This window comes from Zootoca vivipara, chromosome 3 (assembly GCF_965207765.1).
Source record: "Zootoca vivipara chromosome 3, rZooViv2.hap1.1, whole genome shotgun sequence".
In the NCBI taxonomy this organism is placed as follows: Eukaryota; Metazoa; Chordata; class Lepidosauria; order Squamata; family Lacertidae; genus Zootoca; species Zootoca vivipara.
The window spans coordinates 40,622,621-40,642,998 of NC_142586.1; the positions used below are offsets into that span (position 1 = coordinate 40,622,621).

Genomic DNA, 20,378 nt, shown 5'->3' on the forward strand with positions numbered 1-20,378 from the left:
CCTATGCAAAACACTCTGCTATGCTAAGGTGCAGTTGTTATGAAGTGTTTGTTTGTTTGTTTGTTTTAAAAAGGGAATGACAAGGAACTTCATGTGTTTTATTGAAAATAATATCTTAAGTTATGAAATAACAATAATGCTATTTCCAACACAAAATTGTATAATTGCTCATGAAGTGAAACGTGGTTTTACTGCCACCACAGTTACTTAATACAATGCTTGTACCATGTAACAGACATCACAGCTAGTACTATACACTTAAACACAAATTATAGGTTCCCAAACATTACTACACAATGCAAATGTAACATATTATAAAATACAAAATATTTTCAGAATACCTTCTGTTACTTGGGTTAGACAAGCCATTAATTATTTTATACTCAATAGTTCGATAGTTTCAGGGGCTCAGAACTTTAAAATGTTTGAAGGTGTCTTCTACATTAATCTCATAATACAATGACAGTTTGAAAATATATAATGTAGCAAGATTCTTACACTACAAATATTACTGTTTTAAGGGTTTCACAAAAATGTTTTGACTACACATGAAAAGCATGTGCTTAACAACTTATATTACAGTATTACAAAATGACTTTATATAACCAATTATCACTTTTTAAATTTCCATTACGTATTATTAGACTGCTTTCTACTAAGCAGGTCACAATCCAGTGACTGACAATGTGATAATCATCCCCTTTGCAAATGCTAAGAGACCACTGTACAGGATCAAAGGCTGTATCTTACACATACAGCAGAATGTTTTCATAGAGTGAACTGTACCAATTCCGGTTTGTAAGTAAATCACATTTTGAATGTTCCCTTATGCTAAACACTCCCTACCAACAGAAGGTAAGTACAACAGGGAGTAGATTGTAGCCAAACTATTTGCCTGATATGACTTTCTATTTTCATTGCCTTTGGGAATAAAAAGAAACCAGGGAGAGCATTCAAAAGTGGTATTGCCCATATGAAGCAGTACAATCTAATCCAGCCCTTTACTTATACCTCATTCTGCTGCATATTCAGACCAGACTGAAATGCACCCCATCCCAACACATTGCCAAATCTGCATGAACAGCCTATATGTTAGTGAAGGAAAGGAAAGGATATCCGGGTACTCCTTTCCCCTCTCGCCTATCATCTATTTGACAAGAAAATTGAGTTCCAAAAGCTTTAATGTGCTTGCAGATCTATAGATTGGGATTTTGATAGACGTTAATTAAGATCAGTTAACACTTGATCCCCAAATGGAAACAAATTGTTGGGCTTTTAAATATAAATTATATTTTTAAAAAACATAAACTCGGGATTCCAACTACCCTATGTTATACAAAATTTCCCATACTAGCCTGCTAATGTACTTCTCTAATCTGAAACAATTAGACCACCTGAATTTGAAATGGCATTTCAAACTCAACACACAAATTATAATGCCTCCCTCAGCACCCCCACCCTCAACAAAAGACCCTAATTACCGAAAGAACATACAAGAACAGTACTCAGATTTGAATTGGTTATTCTTGGTATGACAGTAAAGCAGGCAGAAAACTAATGCCAAAGAAAACAGCAAAATGAAGCAAAACAATGTGTAGCTTCATCTAATTCATGTCACGTTAAAAAGAATAGCAAAAGGCTACTTGTTGAGCAGCTCTGCCCTTTTCCAGGTGTAGATATGCAGCACAAGCCTTGCTTGCACTACAATATCTACAAAAGCATTATGCGAGAGCTAAGGAGGGCATGGTTGAATGGCTCTGCCTCTATCCCCACATAAACAGGAGGAAACCTCTTATACAGCTTCTATCCAGCACAATGTTAACCTGACATTAGGTTCTGCCAACTGCAAGAACATGGAGCAAAGGGCAATTACAATTCTGATAAGGAAAGCTGATTGGTCTTTCAGCAGCTGAAGTTACATCACTGCCAGGACTAATGACAGCTTGTATGGATGCAGGGAGCTTAACTTGGACACAGGATCGCCTACTATTGGGTTCCAAGTACAGGGAAATAGAATCTAGATTAGGTAAATGTTTCTTTAAAAATAAAAAATCTTAAAAGGAGTTCTGCACACTGAAGCAGGGATTGAAAGGGCACATAGCAAGACCTCTCATTTATCAGTTACCTTACATATCAGATAAGCTTTGGACAATTTCTGTTCTCCTTATTTTGTGCTCATAAAAAAGGTGTTAAAGAAATAGAGGCATTAATCTTCTTCAGATACTGACTGGTTGCTGTTTCTCTGATAGAAGCTCCTAGAGTGTGAGCGAGAACTGGAATTAGTATGTTTCCGAGGGGATTTCGACAGGGATCTGGTAGCTGAGCCGGAACGTTTTGGATGTGATCGTGCCTTTGTTCTTGAACCGGAACGTCTTCGATGGGAACTGGATGGTGACTTTTCAACGTATTTGGAACTTCTGTGGGGTGACTTGGATCGCGACCTTCCCCTAGAACTAGAATTTCTCTGCGGGGTGATGGATCGTCTGGGCGAGCTGGAATGCCTTGGAAGAGATTTTGAGCGAGACTTAGATTGGCTGTAAGAATGTCGTCTACGCCTTGACCTGAAAATCATCCAAAGCTCCATTAGAAGCAATATTTGATCTTCCCCTGCTTTTTTAAGGAGCATTGTAACCCAAACAATTTGCTTAATTTGTTTGAGGTACTGTTTGTTTGTTTGTTTTTGTAACGGTATTGTATGCCAAAAGTACCCCAAAACTTTTAAAGGAAAATTTAAAGAGTAGTTTTGAAGATTTCCATGGTTTATGCTTCTATTCTATTCTTCTATTCTTGCAGACTGGAATAAGAAGCTATTAAAAATTATCCATGCATTGTTACTATCTCAGACAAAATCCACTTTGTCTCAAAACTTTATTTTTCAAACCTGGTGCAACAAGAAGGAGCTCTATAGAAGTCAGCCAGCAAGATGATTTTAATACTTACATTTTAATCCAACATTTCAAATGCAATGCCAGAATTCTGAAGCTATACCACCTCACTGCCTGCCTGCCTGTGGAAGAATAGCCAGCCACACAGCACAATCCTATGCCTTTCTACTAAGATGTAAGCCCCACTGCATTCAATGGGATTTATTACCAGATAAACAAATACAGTGTTACCTGTACAGTATTACTGTTCAAATTATTTACAAAGGAGCCAGGATGGTTGAACATTTGCAGGAACAGCTCAAATTTACCTTATCCTCACTGTTACCATCGTTGCTGTTCGCAAATATTCTCCTGGAACATAATATACACAATCATTAGTATGTAATTGAATTTTTGACTCATGATCCTCAGACTTACTCTTTAAAACTATCAGAATGTCTCCTGCTCCAGCCCCATGAAGAACTTCTGCTACGTGTCCTCCTTCGGCTACGGCTTCTTGACCTTCTGTAGTCCATTGGAGAACATTGGCGGCGCTCTTTCGATTTCATCTGACCTGGTGCTAGAATTTAAAGCAGAACTGGAAGATCGCAAGAAAACTGCAGCTTCTTACATACTGAGCATGCATGCAATTTTAAAAACTAGAGTTTATAAGCTTGTGCCTGTTTTATTTTTCAATCTTTAGATATATGAAAGGCACCTATCTTAAAGAAATGCTTTGCAGAATAAGTAAGTGACAAGATGGTGTTCACTTACTTTTGCGATCACCTTGTGCAAACTGTATTTCAATTTGCCGGCCACATACCCACTTTCTATTGAGGTTATAAAGAGCATCTTCTGCATCACGAACATCTTCAAACATGACTGTCTGTTAAGGACGCTTTAAACATGCACAAAGCAAAAAATTGTATCATGTAACATAGACCAAATTACTCCAGATACTTTAAAAAGCAAGAGTTATTTTGATATGCCACTTAAGCTGAGAGCTGCTTCATACTTTATATTGCCACTCAAATACAGCAGAATTCCAGCAGTGTGTTTGATGGTATATACATATATGTATGGAAGGAGGACACACAACCACAAGCATGCTGGGAAACTAGGATTGGCCACAACTCCCCGGAAAGGGTACAATGCATATTTCAAAACAGTGTTGACTCCAGAGAATGGCAAGCTCAGGCATCTGCCAGGGCCCACTGCCCTAGTCATGTCGTCATCCCCGCTTTAAAATATAGGTGCCCTTATTCAGAAACTCATGTGTGCACTGAAATGCACATGAAATTCCCACACACACAGTGGTTTACCCTCCATTTCAATGTCATGTCTGTGGGCACACAGAGTTGTTTCTCTACAGATCTGAATGGCAAAGGAATGATAGGAAGGGACTCGCTGTGTATTTTGGAGTCCCTACATCTGTAATGCATAACTGAACTAAAGCAAGAATATTTAAGGTGTGCACCTTATTTGAAGGCCCTTTAAACATGACACATTAATAGGAAATATTACCTAGATATGGAAAATAATATTATCTAGATGTGTACTCCTAACCATATCTACTAAGGAGGAAGTCCTACTGAAGTCAATGTGGCTTACTCTCAGGTAAGCAGCCTCAGTTCATTACTTCTGTTCTGATTTACTGCAGACATTGTTCATATCTATAAACAGCTGACTTGTTTCCCCCCTTCTTTATTCCCAATATTTAAAACAAATAGCTGTAAATGCCACAAAAAATGTCACCAGATCATCTAAATTACTGATATATTTCAGTATTCCAATGAAATCTATTCTGTTAGGGAAATGACTCATGTAAAAGCGAACAAATATTTGCATACAGTTCTCTTGTACCAATTTAAGGAAGCAATATTTTAAACTAAAACAGTTATAAACAAACAAATTCTTGACCGCAACGTAAGAGCTTGAGCGATAAGATACAAAAGGAAACTTTGGCAGTTACCTCCACGTCACTTGATCTTGACCTTTACTCTTTAGGGCTTGCTAGATGGACTTGACAAGGGCTGGAGAACCAACCAAATCAGACTTGGCTTTGACTTTGGAACTTGAGCAAATGTCGGAAAGCCGAAGCCTTAACTTGGTGTTGTGGCTTTGTCTTTTCCTTGAAAAAGGACTTCCCCTCTTCCAGTTTTCTTTTTATCTTTTTCCACCCTCCCTCTTTATTCCTTGAAGCTTGAACTTTAAGGTGTCTTTTGGCTTGCCTGCTTGGACTCTATCTAACCAGGTTCATTCAAACTTTGGGGTGCTTGCCAGCCACTGTGGACTGCTTTACATTTTCTGAGACAAAGAAATAAATACATTAAGTTAGGACGCAATAACAACAATGCACCTCAATAAAAAATACAGTGACATAAAGGATATTGTATATAAGCAAATCCTCTTGGGCGTCTTGTGTAGAAGTCAAGCGGAATGTATACGTCTACTACAGGGCCATACCGACCAAATTCACGACGCAAATCCTCAGGCCTGAAGTGTTTTAGAAATAAGGCAAAAAGAATGAGTGTTTCTCGATCATTGTACCTGCTATAGCAATATCTAGGTGCAGCAGACCCCTCTTGTGTATTAAGACTATTAAAGACACACTTTCAATAATTCTACCAGTATTGGGGAATCATAGCCATAAATTTTGAACATATATAATTATTGAAACTAAAATGAGCTATGAATTTATTAGTATGTTTACCGGTAGGGTTCACTTAAATTTATTTTTCCTGGTATTGGATCATTCTCATTGTGATTACTCTATTGGCGATTTGTGGAAATGGGGCAGACCCAAAAATGAATGCCAAAAATCCTGCAACTGAAAATTCTCCAAAGGCACAATTCTTTTTCTGGAACCCCTGCTTTTTTTGTCAGACTACAATATCACTCAGGAGATTAAACACCAGTTGAAGCACACTGTACTGAGCTAAACAGGGCCAACAACTTGATCGAATATAATGCCACTATTTTTTCAGCATGGGACTGGGGCACCAGAAAATGAGTTTTCAGTTTAAAACAAATATACTAAAGATTTGGACATGAAAAAAAAATCATGAATGAGCACACAGAATGGAGAAGATGAATTCAGATATATTTTCCCTCACATAATACAAACATCCTCACATAGGCAGAAGTATCAGGAGAAACAAAAGAAAGAACTTTACACAATGAATAATATTATGCTGAATTCATTGCCACTAGATGTGGTGAGGATTACACAAACCCACAGAGAAGAACATGCACAAATTTGATCCTTTCTGTGAAATGAATAACTGGGAAGTAGAGGTGTCACTCCATACATATCAAAAGATTCCACACAAGTCAGTAATTATTGGGCACTTGTTAGAATGGATAACATCAGGTTATACAATATAATATCTAGCTTTTTAATTATATGCCTCATTCATTGGCTGGTCTTTCACTCATAGGGGGAAAGGATAATTATTTGCAGTTCTTTGCATATTGGGTTCTCATGCGGGAAATAGTCTTCCACGCCCTACAAAGGAACAAAAGAAATCCTACTCTGCTTGGAGCACTAGGTAAGGATTTTTTCCTAGCAGACAGATATCAATTTTGCATATAAGGAAAACAATAGTATTGCTTTTTGGTTTTTAGATAATGCATTGTTGTGTGATGCTGGCCTGATATTAGAAGAGGCATTCCTAATGTGATAAAAAAGGAGGAATACCTTTTTAATATGCTGCTTGCCATTTCTATTTAGAAGTACATATATTAAAGATAATGTCATAGCGTATTTTAATAATGCTGCTCAGTTAATTGGGGCACCTTTTTATTCCATTAAAGAGTTATGAGCGTGATTCATCTAACTAATTAATGGTTTAAACGCTCCAGTCCTAGCTGTATTCTGCTGTCTGAATAAACTTTCCCTACAAAGTGCTCCCTCCCGAAGAGAGGAATCTCATGGCTGAATATGGGAAGTCATTTTAGCAACAACAAAAAATTAAAACCCACAAAACTACTGAAGCCTGTCAAAGACAAAACAAAAATGTATAAGCCAAGCAAATGCAATGGAGGAGAAGGCTCCATAACTTGAATAGCTAGCTGCAACTATCAAAATTCACTGCCCTGCTTCATTCACATCTTGTCACCTTTCATTACTGGGGTTGCAAAGTGGCAGGGAAGAATTGACTGAAAACATGCTTTAAGTACTCAGATAAAAATAGGTAGACAGGATACCTACGGTGCATACAGTCCAGTTGGTTAGAGCATGGTGCTGTTAATGCCAAGGTGCAGGTTTGATCCCTGTATGGCAGTGGTTCCCAATTAGAGGTCTGAAGAACGCACCCAGGCAGTCCGCGGCCCCATCCCTTGCCTCCCCCTCAACTATTTTTTTTTGTTTTGTTATTTTTGCATTGTAATAACACAAATTTTATGATCTGTTTTTTTTAGTATACCTAAAATCCTTTGCTTATTTGGGGCCACCAACTCAAAAAATTGCTTCGCAGGCATAGTTATCAAAATTTTCAAAAGTAGGGGGTCTGTGGCTTGGCTTTTGAAAAATAGGGTGTCCTGAGTAATTACAGATAATTGGGAACCACTGCTGTATGGGACAGTTGCATATTCCTACATTGCAGGGGGTTGTACTAGATCCTCAGGCTCCCTTACTACTATCTTTCTATGATCTATGATCATTTTATGTGTCTGCCACCTTTCCATAGTTAAAAAAACCATTCTTAAGGCGGCTTCCAACATGAATAAATTAACATAATTACAAATATAACAAAAGATGACAAAGACCTGGATAAATGGGTAACACTTATGATGCAAAAGGTCTGGGCAAAATGCCAAGGCAACAGCAGTAGCAAACGTCTCATACTACTGTGGTCCCTGACAGAAAGAATAGACAGTACTGGCCTAGATGGAACATATGTGGCAAACTTTCAAGCCACGTAACTATAACCCACAGGGTGCCTGTAGGACCACATCGCTTGTTGGCACCTGTCTGTCTAGAAAGACAATGGAGTGCCCTTCTGGGGGTGAAATCAAAGTGCTGCATTAGCAGCACCAAAGTGACCTCCTTGGGGCACAAGCCTGGCCAGTGTGTATGGAGGTCCATGTCACCCCATAGCAAATGCCTAGGAACCAATTCCTCCTCCTCCTCCATGCCCAGATTAGCCAGAAAGCGACACCCTGTACCCAAGCGGTGGGGGGCGGGGTGGAGGGGGAGGAAGAGATACTGCTATAAATATCATTGCACTGGTTTTCCCAGGACAGGTTGTCCTCTGGGAACGAGATCAATTTTCATTTTCTTCCATAACAAGGAGGGTGGCTAACGTTTCAAAAAAAAACAACCCGGGGCCTGCTTCCGTTTATACCCCGCCTTTCCGGCAAGTGGGACCGAAGGCGGCTAACAATGGAAACTATTATTATTTTTTAAGTCAATAGGAAAATGTAGCAGGTGGCGTTTTACTTGGCCCATAGAGCCACGCTGTGCACATCTTCGCCGCACACCTTTCTGGGGAGCAGCCCCCCGGAGAAGAAAGCGCCCCTTCTATCTTCCAGGGACCCCCACCCAGCCCCTTATCTGCCTGTTTCTCCGCTGGGACTCAGCCATTTTACACACAAAACACCGCGTTTCCCCCAAAAAGGGGAAGCGGAAAGGCCTTGCTCCCGCCACCCCCGAGAGGCCCAGCATCCTCGCAGGAGGCCTCCGCCCCGGCCAGGTCCCCGTCGCCTGCCCCTTGGTGCGCGCAGGCCGCCTCCCTCGTCGCCGCAGCTTACCTGGTGGCGTCGGCCACGTTCCTGACGAAGAGCGAGGTGTTGGGAGGCCGCGTGTACCGGGACATGGCGCCGGGGGGCCCGGGGACTCTCCTCCCCACAGAGACGGGGACGGGGGGTTGGGCAGGGCGAGGCGCTTTCCGCGCTCAGCCGCCGGAGAGCCTGAGATGGAGGCGGCGGAAGGGGAAGGGGCCGGAGGTAGAAGCTGCAACGGCGGCAGCCGGCGGAGACCAGAAGGGGCGGGAACAATGGAGGAGGGGAGGAAGAAGCAGCGATCGCTCTCCCCGCGGGCTGCTCGCCTCGCTTGACGAAGCACCACGGCAGACGCCGGGGGGGGGCTGTTCGCGGCGGCGGCGGCGCCACCACGGCAAAGTTTGCCGCCTTCAACAGGCCCCAAGTTCAGTCCCTACTTTCAAACGTTGTCAGGTAGCGGGATCATGGACCGCTCCTCCTTTCTCGCTCCCCCCCCCTTTTGGAAAAAGGCGAGGGCTGCTGAGACGCTCCAGTTCCGCTGCCTGGAAATGTAGAAACTGCACACAATCGACGCGCTTACGCTTCCAGGGAAGGCAGCTGAGCTGAGAGAAGTGGCAGGTCTCGCATTTCAATAACCCACGGAAGGAGCTACTGTAATAATTCTAGAGTTTGGAGAAATGGGCTCAGGAGCTGAAGACTCTCTGCCTAAGCTTTATTTATGCCCTCACTCAAGCTAGGGCTTTGTAGGGGAATCGAGATGGGCTCAGCGCCATGCCAAGATGGTAGCATCTGGAGCATCAGTAATGCATGGGTGATAAGTTACAACTTCGCTTCTGGTTTTGAACCATGTATCAGAGCAGAGGCATGGGGAAATGTCAGTAACACAAGTGTTAAGAAAGACATATGCTTCTGAATTGCTGAGAACTGCAGGAGGGGAGGGTGCTGTGGCGCTTAGGTCCTGGTTGCAAGGCTTCCCACAGGCAGGACTATTCTTACGTTCTTAAATGCCACCGCATTGTAATATTAATGCTAAACCATCTTTAATACCTCTCCATCATTTGGGACTATCTGAGATATAGAACATTATATTTGCCATAATAGCTTCCATTAATTCATATCTCCTAAATAGGAGGGAGCGGGTTAGCCAATGATGAAGTGACTGCAGTAGAAGTTGTAGAAATAGCCTGCTTGCCCCTTTAATGACTCATAAACCCAAGGTGGCCACTTCACTCTGCTTCATAGTTTCATTTATTTATTGCCCATCCCTTCGCCCTAAGGTCCCAGGGCCAGGGAGAGATGGCCCTGATTGTGGAAGGACCTGATTTAAAGCACATAGAAACATCATGCCAACTGTACACTGTTGGTCTCAACTGCTTTAGCCTGTTTATTATTATCATTATTGCCAGCAGGAAAACCACGAGGCTTAATGGAAATTTATTTATCCATTGCATTTTTATACCACATTTCTGCCAAGGCACTCAATGTGATTTCCAACCTTAACCAACAAAAAAGGGTAGAAAATATAGAACAATACTTCAGGAGCTGATGGTATCAGCTGTCTGGTCTGGCCTTCCCTCAGGGCATACAAGTCTTTAGGTAGTTCTAGGAAAGGAGTGGTCTGGTCTGGCCTTCCCTCAGGGCATACAAGTCTTTAGGTAGTTCTAGGAAAGGAGTGGAAGACAGGAGTGCCTGGCGTGCTCTGCTCCATGGGGTCACGAAGAGTCAGACACAACTAAAGTACTAAAAAACAACAAAGGAAAGGAGGGCCTGCTCCAACAGTGCCCTCAGCATTTTGCTCACTGATGGTTCCTTCAGGAGCCAATTATTACGGGCTTCCTGGCCTAAGGTTCTCTTCTTCTGCCTTCCCTTAGGCACATAAGTCTTTAAGTAGCCCCAGAGAAGGGAAGAAAGGCTTAAATGCCAAATGTTTGCTATCTTAGAATACAAACAGGAAGGAGAAGCCCGATTTAAATATAATTTTCATCAAATTTGCCAAAGGGAGGGAGAAGCCAGAGAGAGTGTGAACGGCACATCAACATATTCTTCAGTGTTAACATCACTGAATAATGAAGGGGAAGCACATTTTCATGTCTATTCTACTTGTACATAATACTAAGTTTTGCTTGTTGAGACATGGGACAGGGACACCCAGCCCAATCCTACGTATGTTTATTCAGAAGTCAGTCCCACTGTGTTTAGTGGAACTTATTCTCAAGTAAATGTGGATATGATTGGAGCCTTAGTGAGTGAGGTTTTACTGCTTTAATTAATAATGATCATAAAGCTTATATTTATAACATAAATGTTGCATAGTGGTTAGAATGTTGGGTGTCACAGTGGCCTGAGTGGACTACTTCAGAGTAACGACGCTACGCAGCTCTGCATTTTATTCTTTTATTGGTGCTGCGTATTTACAGTGCTCAAGTCATTGCTATTTACACGGAGTGATGTGGTCAGTCGGTTTCAGAACCTCCTAATGGCTTTTGGCGCGTCTTTCTCCAACACAAAAGCTTTGGCAGACCCATCCTCTTTCCCCTCCTCTTTCTGCGTAATTCCGGAGTTGGGGGGATGGGTCTCCCGCCCTTATTCGCCCCTTCCTGTCCCACCTGGGACCCTGGCTCCTCTACCTTGCCTGAGCCTCGGACACGACTTCCTGCTTCCCCACTGGAATCGGAACTCTCTCTGCTTCCCCCTGTGCTCGGGGATTGGCTTGAACTTAGGAGGGGAGGGACTTCGCGATATCCCCTGTCCCTCACATCCACCCCCCTCCCAAGCTCTCCTTCACCCCTCCCCAGGTCCCCCCCAGGTGTCTGTGACGACTGGAAGCCTAAGAACTCAGTGCTTTCCGAGCCCGTTGGTGTGAACACCTCCCCCCAGTCCTGCAAGCCCCCCCCTTCCGCCTGGGAGGACGGGAATCCCAAAAAGTCTGTGGCGTCAGAGCTGGTGGGGGTAAAAATGTTCTGCCAATCTGCTCCTTCCTCTGACTGGGTGGATCTCGGTGACACCCATACCTCATCCTCTGGTTCCTCAAACTCCGCTTCCCAGCGCCATGGTGAACTGCTCTCCCGTGCTTCCTCCCCCTCCCCCTCCCTTTCCATGTGCCAGGGCTTGGGTCTATGGGGAAAAAGGGCGTGAAATTCTTCTACCAGGAATTCCTCCTGTATCTGAGTGGCTGGGACCCATTCATTCTGGGACGGTGGAGCATCCTCCCATGCCATGAGGTACTCCAGGCCCCCCACCCCCCACCTTGAATCCAGGATGGCTGTGGCCTCATTGAGTTGCTCCCTGCCTTCCCTCTCCCCCCCTCCCTCAGGGGTTTGTTCGCTGTCTCGGAGCCTGCTGCTTTCCCTGTACGGCGACAGCAGCGATCTATGAAACACTGGGTGCACCCTCATGTCCTCTGGCAGTGCCAGCCTGTATGCCACCGGGTTGACCTGTTGCGTGACCGTGAAGGGGCCCAACCTTCTGGGCGCCAGCTTTTTGCATCGCCCTCTGATGGGAAGGCCCTCCGAGGACAACCAAACTTTGTCCCCCACCCTAATGACCTCCCCCGGTCGCCTGTGGCGATCTGCCCCCCTCTTGTACGCTTCCTTGGCTCTCTCCAAGTGTTCTCTGAGCTGCTGGTGCACCGTCTCCAGTTCCTCTGCCCAATCCTCAGCCTGTGGGCCCTCCTCCTCCTCCTCCCCCTCCCTCTCAGGGAAAGATCTGAGGTCACGCCCGTAATTGGCCTTAAAGGGCGACACCCCTGTGGAGACGTGCACCACATTGTTGTAGGCAAATTCTGCCAGTGGCAGGCGATCCACCCAGTCCGTTTGCCTCTGGCTGACGTAACATCTCAGGTACTGCTGCAGAATGGCGTTGACCCTCTCCGCCTGTCCATTGGTCTGCGGGTGTCTAGCCGTCGACAAGCTGACCTCCACCTGCAGGAGGTTCATGAGCCGCCGCCAGAACCTGGAAACAAATTGGCGGCCACGATCCGAAATAACCCTTAAAGGTAATCCATGCAGTCTGAATACGTGATCCACAAACAGTTTGGCTGTCTCTTCTGCAGAGACCGCCCTGGCACACGGTATAAAGTGGCACATTTTGGACATGAGGTCCACCACCACCAACACTGCGGTCTTGCCCCTGGAAGAAGGCAGATCTGTGATGAAGTCCATAGACACCACTTCCCACGGCCTGTGTGGCGTGGCTAAGGGCTCCAGCAATCCCGGTGGCGCTGCTCTGACCACCTTTGCCCGCTGGCAGGTGTCACAGCCCCTTACATAGTCTCGAACATCTTCCCTCACCCCTGGCCACCAGAAGTGTCTCATGACTAGGTGAGTGGTTTTGTCCCTCCCAAAATGACCCGCCGTTGGGTTGTTGTGCATCTGCTTGAGGACCGTACGTCTAAGCTGGGTGGTGGGCAGGTACAGTGCACCTTTGTAGAAAAGCAGCCCCCTGCGTTCTGCAAAGTCTTTTGCCTGCTCCCCCCCCCTCTCAGTTCTCTGAAGATGCGGTTGGCAAATTCATCCGCTGCCGTCAGTGCTGTGAGTTCTGCCTCGCTCACCACTGCTGCTCCGCAGGACCATGCTGACGGGGGGAAAATGTGCCTGGGTGCCGGTGGCGCCTCCTCCTCCATGTACTCTGGCTTGCGGGAGAGGGCATCCGCCCTGACATTCTGCTCTCCCGGGATGTAGTGTATGGAGAAGTTGAAGTTCGAGAAGAACTCTGCCCACCGTATCTGCCGCTGGTTGAGCACCCTGGCAGTTCTCCAGAACTCCAGGTTCTTGTGGTCTGTGCACACCTGGATGGGGTGCTTGGCGCCCACCAGGAAGTGTCTCCAGTGCTGGAACGCAGCGTGGATCGCAAGAAGTTCCCGATCAAACACTGTGTAGTTTCGCTCTGGCTGGGTCAACTTCCTGGAGAAGAAGGCACAGGGTCTCCACTCTCTGTTGGCGTCCAGTTGCAACAAAATGGCGCCCACAGCTTTATCAGAAGCATCTGTCTCCACGCGTAGGGGCGCGTCCTGAACCACGTGGAACAGGTTCTGGTCTGAGGCGAACACCCTCTTGAGGCTTTCGAACGCTGCTTGCGCCTCTGGTGTCCACCTGAACTTCTGCTTGCCTCTCAGGCAGTCAGTGATGGGAGCCGTAACGCGAGAGAAGTTCTTGATGAATTTCCTGTAGAAGTTGGCGAAGCCTAGTAGGCGTTGGGCATCTTTGCGCGTCCTGGGGCTGTGCCAGTCCAGGATGGCCTGCACCTTGTCCTTGTCCATCGCCAGCCCCTTGTCTGACAGCTTGTAGCCCAGGAAGTCCACCTCCTTGGTGTGAAACTTGCACTTCTCCAGCTTCACATACAGGTGGTTCTCCTTCAGGCGCTGCAACACCTCCCTGACATCTTTCACATGCTGCACTGGGTCATTGGAGTAAATAAGGATGTCATCCAGGAAGACCAAGCATTTCCTGAAGAGGAGGGACCCCAGGACGTGGTGCATGAAGGCCTGGAAGCATGCTGAGCCCCCTTGCAACCCGAAGGGCATCACCAGATATTCAAAAGAGCCCAGAGGCGTGAACATCGTGGTTTTCCATTCATCGCCTTCCCGGATCCTGATCAAGTTGTACGCCCCCCTCAGGTCTAGCTTGGTGAAAATCTTGCCCCTGCGTGCCGCTGTCAGGAGATCATCCACTCTGGGCATGGGGAAAGCCACTGGCTCTGTCACTGAATTCAGCCGTCTAAAATCCACCACCAGACGGCGCTGTTGCGTGTCTTTCTTGTCCACCCAGAAGACCGGGCTGCCCCCTGCTGCCTTGCTTTCTCTGATGAACCCCCGCTTGAGGTTCTTGTCGATGAAAGCGCGCAGATCCTCCAGTTCCTGGTCTGACATGGCGTACAGCTTGGCTGGGGGTATAGTTGCCCCTGGCACCAGGTTGATCTGGCAGTCAAAAGGCCTGTGTGGGGGTAGGTGGTCGGACTCCGCTTCGCTGAAGACCTCCTGCAGGTCCCAGTACGGCTTGGGTATCGCCTCACCCCCTTTGACGTGCATGGTGGCCACCGTGGCTATCGGAGGCCCCTCCCCTGGTTGGTGCTGCATGCAATGTTCCAGGCAAAAGTCCGATCCAAAAGTGATGCATCTCTGGTGCCAACTTATGGAGGGGTCATGGCGCGCCAGCCAGCTCATGCCCAAAACGATGGGGGGGTCTGAGATGGTGGTGACGTTGAATGCCAGTGTCTCTGAGTGCCTTCCAACCGTCATTCTCATGGGGGGGGTTTGATGAGTGATGGCCCCTCCCAGCAGCTCTCTGCCGTCAATGGTTGCCACGTGCAGAGGAAAATCCAGCTGCAGAAGCTGGATCTGGTGCTCTTCTGCAAAGTTTCTCGAGAAGAAGTTCGCTGACGCCCCACTGTCAATTAGGGCGAAGACTGTCAGGGGATAGCCATTTGGAAGCGTGAGCGTCACTTCTAGAACCACTCCTGCTCTGGGAGGGGTGGGCTGGCTCTGCTCCTCTCTGTGCGGGTGGGTGGGCTGGGGCTGTTGTCTGCTGACTGTGCCTGGCTGCCGCCCCTTGTCTCCTGCAGCCAGGCTTTCCCGTTTCCCTGCTGTGGTGCTGCGTCAGTGGGGGAGGGCACAACCGTTCCCGCCTTTCCTTGCCACTCCCTGCGATGTGGGCAGTCTCTGACGAGATGCTGGGGGGAGTTGCAGAGAAAGCAATTCCCACCCCTTCCCTCCTTGCGTCTTGGCGCCGCTGGGGTTTGAAAAGCCCGCGCGCGCGCGCTATCAATCTGCATGGGTTCCTGGTCTTGACTGGCCCCAGGCGTGGCTTGAAAGGGTTGTTGGGGGAGTGGCTTCTCCTGCGACCGTGGGAACCAAGCCCGCTTTGCGCGCGTTGCTTGCTTGTCGCTCCACCGGGATTCCTGTCTCACCCCCACCGCCAGAGCCGCTTTGCTCAGCTGATCCATATTACTGGGCTTTGGACCTCTCGAGAGCTCATCCTTCACCTCCTCATGCAACCCCAAGTAGAACGCCGCTTGCATTGGGGGGGACTCTAGTTCCCACCCCAATCTGTGCACCAGCATGGTGAATTTCGCCCAATACGCGCGAACTGTCATATTTCCTTGGCGTAAATTATGAAGTTCCTCCTTAGTCTGGTCCATATGACTATCGGACGAATACATCGTTTTCAAACCTTCTAGAAATAGTTTGACATTCTTCATGCAAGGATTCCTTGTTGCAATTAACGGTCTTAGCCACTCCCTGGCTGCCCCGGTAAGGTGCTCCACAATAAACGCTACCCTGTGCTCATCATCAGGGAACTCATCGTGGTGCAGCTCAAGAGCATACACAATCTCAGTCTCAAAGCCCTGAAATTCCCTCGGGTCTCCATTGAACTTGCTTACTAGGGTCCCGGCTCTCCTTCCTGGCAGCACTTGGACTTGGGGTGCCCCTCCCGCCTTGTTTTTCTCTGCATCCAGCTTGTTTTGGAGGTCTACCGCCACCGCCCTTAATTGCTGCTCTTTTTCCTGAAGCGCTCTCACCTGTTCCGCAAGTTGTAGCCGGTCGTCCTGGACCTTCTTAGTCTCCTCTTTAGCTGCCTTCAATTCCCCCTGCGCCTGCAGCGACAGCTGCTGCAGTTCTTGCTGGGCTTGCTCCGCGATCTGCCGCCATTTCTCCGCCTCTGACACGCTCATCCCGGCAACTCCAAAGTAGCCCAAAAAGGATTAGGAGGTTGCTGTCACAGTGGCCTGAGTGGACTACTTCAGAGTAACGACGCTACGCAGCTCTGCATTTTATTCTTTTATTGGTGCTGCGTATTTACAGTGCTCAAGTCATTGCTATTTACACGGAGTGATGTGGTCAGTCGGTTTCAGAACCTCCTAATGGCTTTTGGCGCGTCTTTCTCCAACACAAAAGCTTTGGCAGACCCATCCTCTTTCCCCTCCTCTTTCTGCGTAATTCCGGAGTTGGGGGATGGGTCTCCCGCCCTTATTCGCCCCTTCCTGTCCCACCTGGGACCCTGGCTCCTCTACCTTGCCTGAGCCTCGGACACGACTTCCTGCTTCCCCACTGGAATCGGAACTCTCTCTGCTTCCCCCTGTGCTCGGGGATTGGCTTGAACTTAGGAGGGGAGGGACTTCGCGATATCCCCTGTCCCTCACATTGGGTGAGGACTGGGGAGACCCAGGCTTAAATTCCTACTCAGCCATGAACCTCACTGGGTGACCTTCTGCCAGTCATTCTGCTCTCTCAGCCTCACAGGGTTGTGGTGAAGTGAAATGTAGTTGGGGGGAGAACTGTGTATGCCATGTTGAGCTCCTTGGATAAAAAGAGGAGTATAATTTTAATTCTGATGGCAGAAAGTGAGGAGGAATTAAAGAACCTTTTAATGAGGGTGAAAGAGGAGAGCGCAAAATATGGTCTGAAGCTCAACATCAAAAAAACCAAGATCATGGCCACTGGTCCCATCACCTCCTGGCAAATAGAAGGGGAAGAAATGGAGGCAGTGAGAGATTTTACTTTCTTGGGCTCCTTGATCACTGCAGATGGTGACAGCAGTCACGAAATTAAAAGACGCCTGCTTCTTGGGAGAAAAGCAATGACAAACCTAGACAGCATCTTACAAAGCAGAGACGTCATCTTGCCGACAAAGGTCCGTATAGTTAAAGCTATGGTTTTCCCAGTAGTGATGTATGGAAGTGAGAGCTGGACCATAAAGAAGGCTGATCGCCGAAGAATTGATGCTTTTGAATTATGGTGCTGGAGGAGACTCTTGAGAGTCCCATGGACTGCAAGAAGATCAAACCTATCCATTCTTAAGGAAATCAGCCCTGAGTGCTCACTGGAAGGACAGATCGTGAAGCTGAGGCTCCAATACTTTGGCCACCTCATGAGAAGAGAAGAATCCTTGGAAAAGACCCTGATGTTGGGAAAGATGGAGGGCACTAGGAGAAGGGGACGACAGAGGACGAGATGGTTGCACAGTGTTCTCGAAGCTACGAACATGAGTTTGACCAAACTGCGGGAGGCAGTGGAATACAGGAGTGCCTGGCGTGCTATGGTCCATGGGGTCACGAAGAGTCGGACACGACTAAACGACTAAACAACAACAATAATTTTAATAATAAATAGATGCAATTTAGGTATGCTAAATGTTTGTTTTCTTTTAAATTATTTTATATGTCTTGGCTCTACCTTAATTATACACACACACACACACACACACACACACACATATATATATATATATATATATATATAATCTCGTTGCTGAAACTTGCATGCATCCCTGTATTTTGCTGTTCTTTCATCTTTCCATTAATCCTAATGAGGCAGGTTATTCAGCTGTTAGTGCACAAAATTCAGGGTAAACAATGCAGTGCTTAACTTAATCCTTTCTCTCCTTTTCATACGACTTTTATACCATAAATTTTGATTAATGTATAGTCACTGTTCAACCTCTGAAGCAAACAGCTCAGTTTTTATCATGTTTATTGGATTTGAGACCCATTATAATTATTTCTCTAATGCATTTAAATGTATCAACATTACCAACAGAACAAATATTCCAGCACTCTCTCTTATTAAAATAATGTGATACACGTGCTGCAGTTGTTAAAAATAGTAAGCCAGCTATCAGAAGATACAGCAGGAAACTGTTGAGATACTAAATGTAGGTGTTTTAGCATAATCTCTTCTTTATAGTCTGTGATGTCAATTAGAGCCTGAATATATATTAATTTGTGGTCTGGAGGATGTTTTATATTATTGGTATTTAAGCCAAAAGAAAGCTGAACTTAATGTACAGCTGCAATCCAAGCATGTTTAGAATTATTACTTACAATTATTGCCAGTATAGGCACATTTTAGCAAATATATATATTTTTAAAGGGAGTCAACCAGTCCATTAAAATTCACAGTCATAAACATATGCTGCAATAAACTGAGCAATAAAGAAGTATCCTGCTAGAATGGGGATTTAGAAAGGATTGATTTCATTTGTTTGAATTATGAATGGCAATATATAATAAGCCTGTAAGAACTTGACTGATTCCAGGTGAAAACAGTTTAGACTTACTGGTAGTAGGTGATTCGCTACCAGAAGAGCCCTGCTAAATAAGATGTTTATAAATATGATACAACATTAGCAGTTAAAAAATATTTGTTGCCATGTCAAAATGTCCTACACTCTGCTCCCGCTGCCTCAGCGATACTTCCTCTGCCATTGTCCCCTTTGCTTGCCCTATCTCTCTTTATATTGAAGGTACTGTATATCTGTTCTGATGTCCAAGTAGGCAGAGGACCGATGTCCCCTCTGGCTGCCACTGCCTTTCTAACATTGCAAATGCTCTGGAGGATCATTTTAGGCCTTAAAAAACCAGAATTCTGCAACCCATCAACACCCTTCTGGAAATTTAACTTCTGCATGAATGTGCCAGTATGTTAATAGTCTTTCAAATTACAGTAGATGCAAAACATGCTGGGGAGAAAAGATAGGTGACACTTCTGGGATAACAGTGGCTGACATTTGGTCTGGGATAGCTTCTGTATCTGGCTATTAACCAAACGTCTCTGATGATAGGGGATGTTCATAAACTGTCAAAACTTGTGAGGTTAAGTAGGGAGGAAGTTGTGGGAGCAGTAAGAAACTAGGGGACCACAGCTCATACAGGCTGTAAAGACAAAAGGATGAATAGGGTGGTGGTCTCAGCAAGGGAACATGTGACAAAAGGTAGGCTGGGAAGAACAGGGAGGTGAGGGGGATATGAATATTAATTTGACACAATCAGTCAAGTCCTTGGTATAGAACTCTTGCGGGTATTTACATGCAATCTGAACTGCTACTGGTTGGTTTCAATCAGCAATCAATTGTATTTCAGCCACTCTTCCTTTGACTTCAGCAAGCTCAAGACCATCCTTGGGGACAGAAGCAGGCACTTCTATTTTAAACAGGCACACACCAAAAGCTTTTTGCTATGAACAGATTAAGCCATGCACAGCTAAATACTTAATGAGACTTGTGAGGGCTGCATTAAACTTGATCTCCCGGCCCTTATGACCCCAACAGATGGTGGTTCTGGTAGACCAATGGAAAGTTGCAGAACTTCATACACCCACCAGCATAAACATACAGGTGTTTATTTGATGCAATACTCTTGATAAAAATACACTTGACTCCTGGAAAACAAACCTGATCAGACTTAAGTGCACATTTGCCAGCGTTTCTTCAAAGTCCTGAAACAATACAGACTCTCACTAGTATCTTTCAATGTTAATTCTTTTCTGTGTTCGTGTTATGTTTAATGTTGTGGCACTTCAGGTAAACATAACACGAACACAGAAAAGAATCAACATTGAAAGATACTAGTGAGAATCTGTACCTGAATAGAGAGATGTGAAAAAATGCATATAAACACAGATATACATAAATTTTCACAAACCACTCTTATCTGTCTCTTATCTACTTTCAGGTACCACAACAGTAAACATAATATTGACCCAAGAACCTAGTCCAGAAATAACCTTTTTCTAACCTCTGTCCCTGGTGGTTGAACAATGCCCTGTATCGAGTGACTTCTAGGAAAAGAGGTAGGATTAGGTTTCGGTGTTGATCCCCGGCTCAGGTTAAAGTTAAACCCTATATATACACACCTGAGCAACAACACTTTGGTAGCTTAAGCAGCAGGCGGCGGCGGCAGTAGTTGTTTTCCTTTTAGAACTATTCGCGGAGCGTTAAAGACTACTTTTCCCAGCATGCTCTGCGGAAGAAAGTCCCGGCCTGGGCTGCTAACCGAGGCTATATAAGCCCCTCGGGC

The 20,378-nt window shown here is 45.8% G+C and overlaps 1 protein-coding gene across 5 annotated transcripts; it reads right to left on the reverse strand.

Moving 5' to 3' along the window:
- Nucleotides 1–84: 84 nt before the first annotated feature.
- Nucleotides 85–20,172, reverse strand: SRSF12 (serine and arginine rich splicing factor 12). Of its 5 annotated transcripts, none has more exons than XM_088667201.1 (5): nucleotides 20,097–20,172; nucleotides 4,837–5,171; nucleotides 3,639–3,762; nucleotides 3,303–3,444; nucleotides 85–2,561 (listed from the first exon to the last, which is right to left on the reverse strand). In XM_088667201.1, exons 3-5 carry the CDS (start codon nucleotides 3,742–3,744, stop codon nucleotides 2,207–2,209), a joined length of 603 nt encoding a protein of 200 aa, XP_088523327.1. In that variant the 5' UTR covers nucleotides 3,745–3,762; nucleotides 4,837–5,171; nucleotides 20,097–20,172; the 3' UTR covers nucleotides 85–2,206. The 5 variants fall into 5 exon arrangements, with proteins under 5 accessions (XP_088523327.1, XP_034965300.1, XP_034965299.1 ...); XM_035109409.3 differs by lacking the exons at nucleotides 4,837–5,171; nucleotides 20,097–20,172 and adding exons at nucleotides 5,256–5,360; nucleotides 8,619–10,084 and having other exon boundaries at nucleotides 85–2,501; nucleotides 3,639–3,742; XM_035109408.3 differs by lacking the exons at nucleotides 4,837–5,171; nucleotides 20,097–20,172 and adding exons at nucleotides 5,256–5,360; nucleotides 8,619–10,084 and having other exon boundaries at nucleotides 3,639–3,742.
- Between the last annotated feature and the right edge of the window lie 206 nt (nucleotides 20,173–20,378).

Excerpts from the sequence above, each read along its gene's own strand:
- SRSF12 (XM_035109408.3), bottom strand. The coding sequence starts at position 8,683 with ATGTCCCGGTACACGCGGCCTCCCAACACCTCGCTCTTCGTCAGGAAC. Across the intron at positions 5,361-8,618 it reads AACGTGGCCGACGCCACCAG|GCCTGAGGATTTGCGTCGTG; the intron begins GTAAGCTGCGGC and ends AAAACACTTCAG. Across the intron at positions 2,562-3,302 it reads CATTCTGATAGTTTTAAAGA|GTCAAGGCGTAGACGACATT; the intron begins GTAAGTCTGAGG and ends GATGATTTTCAG.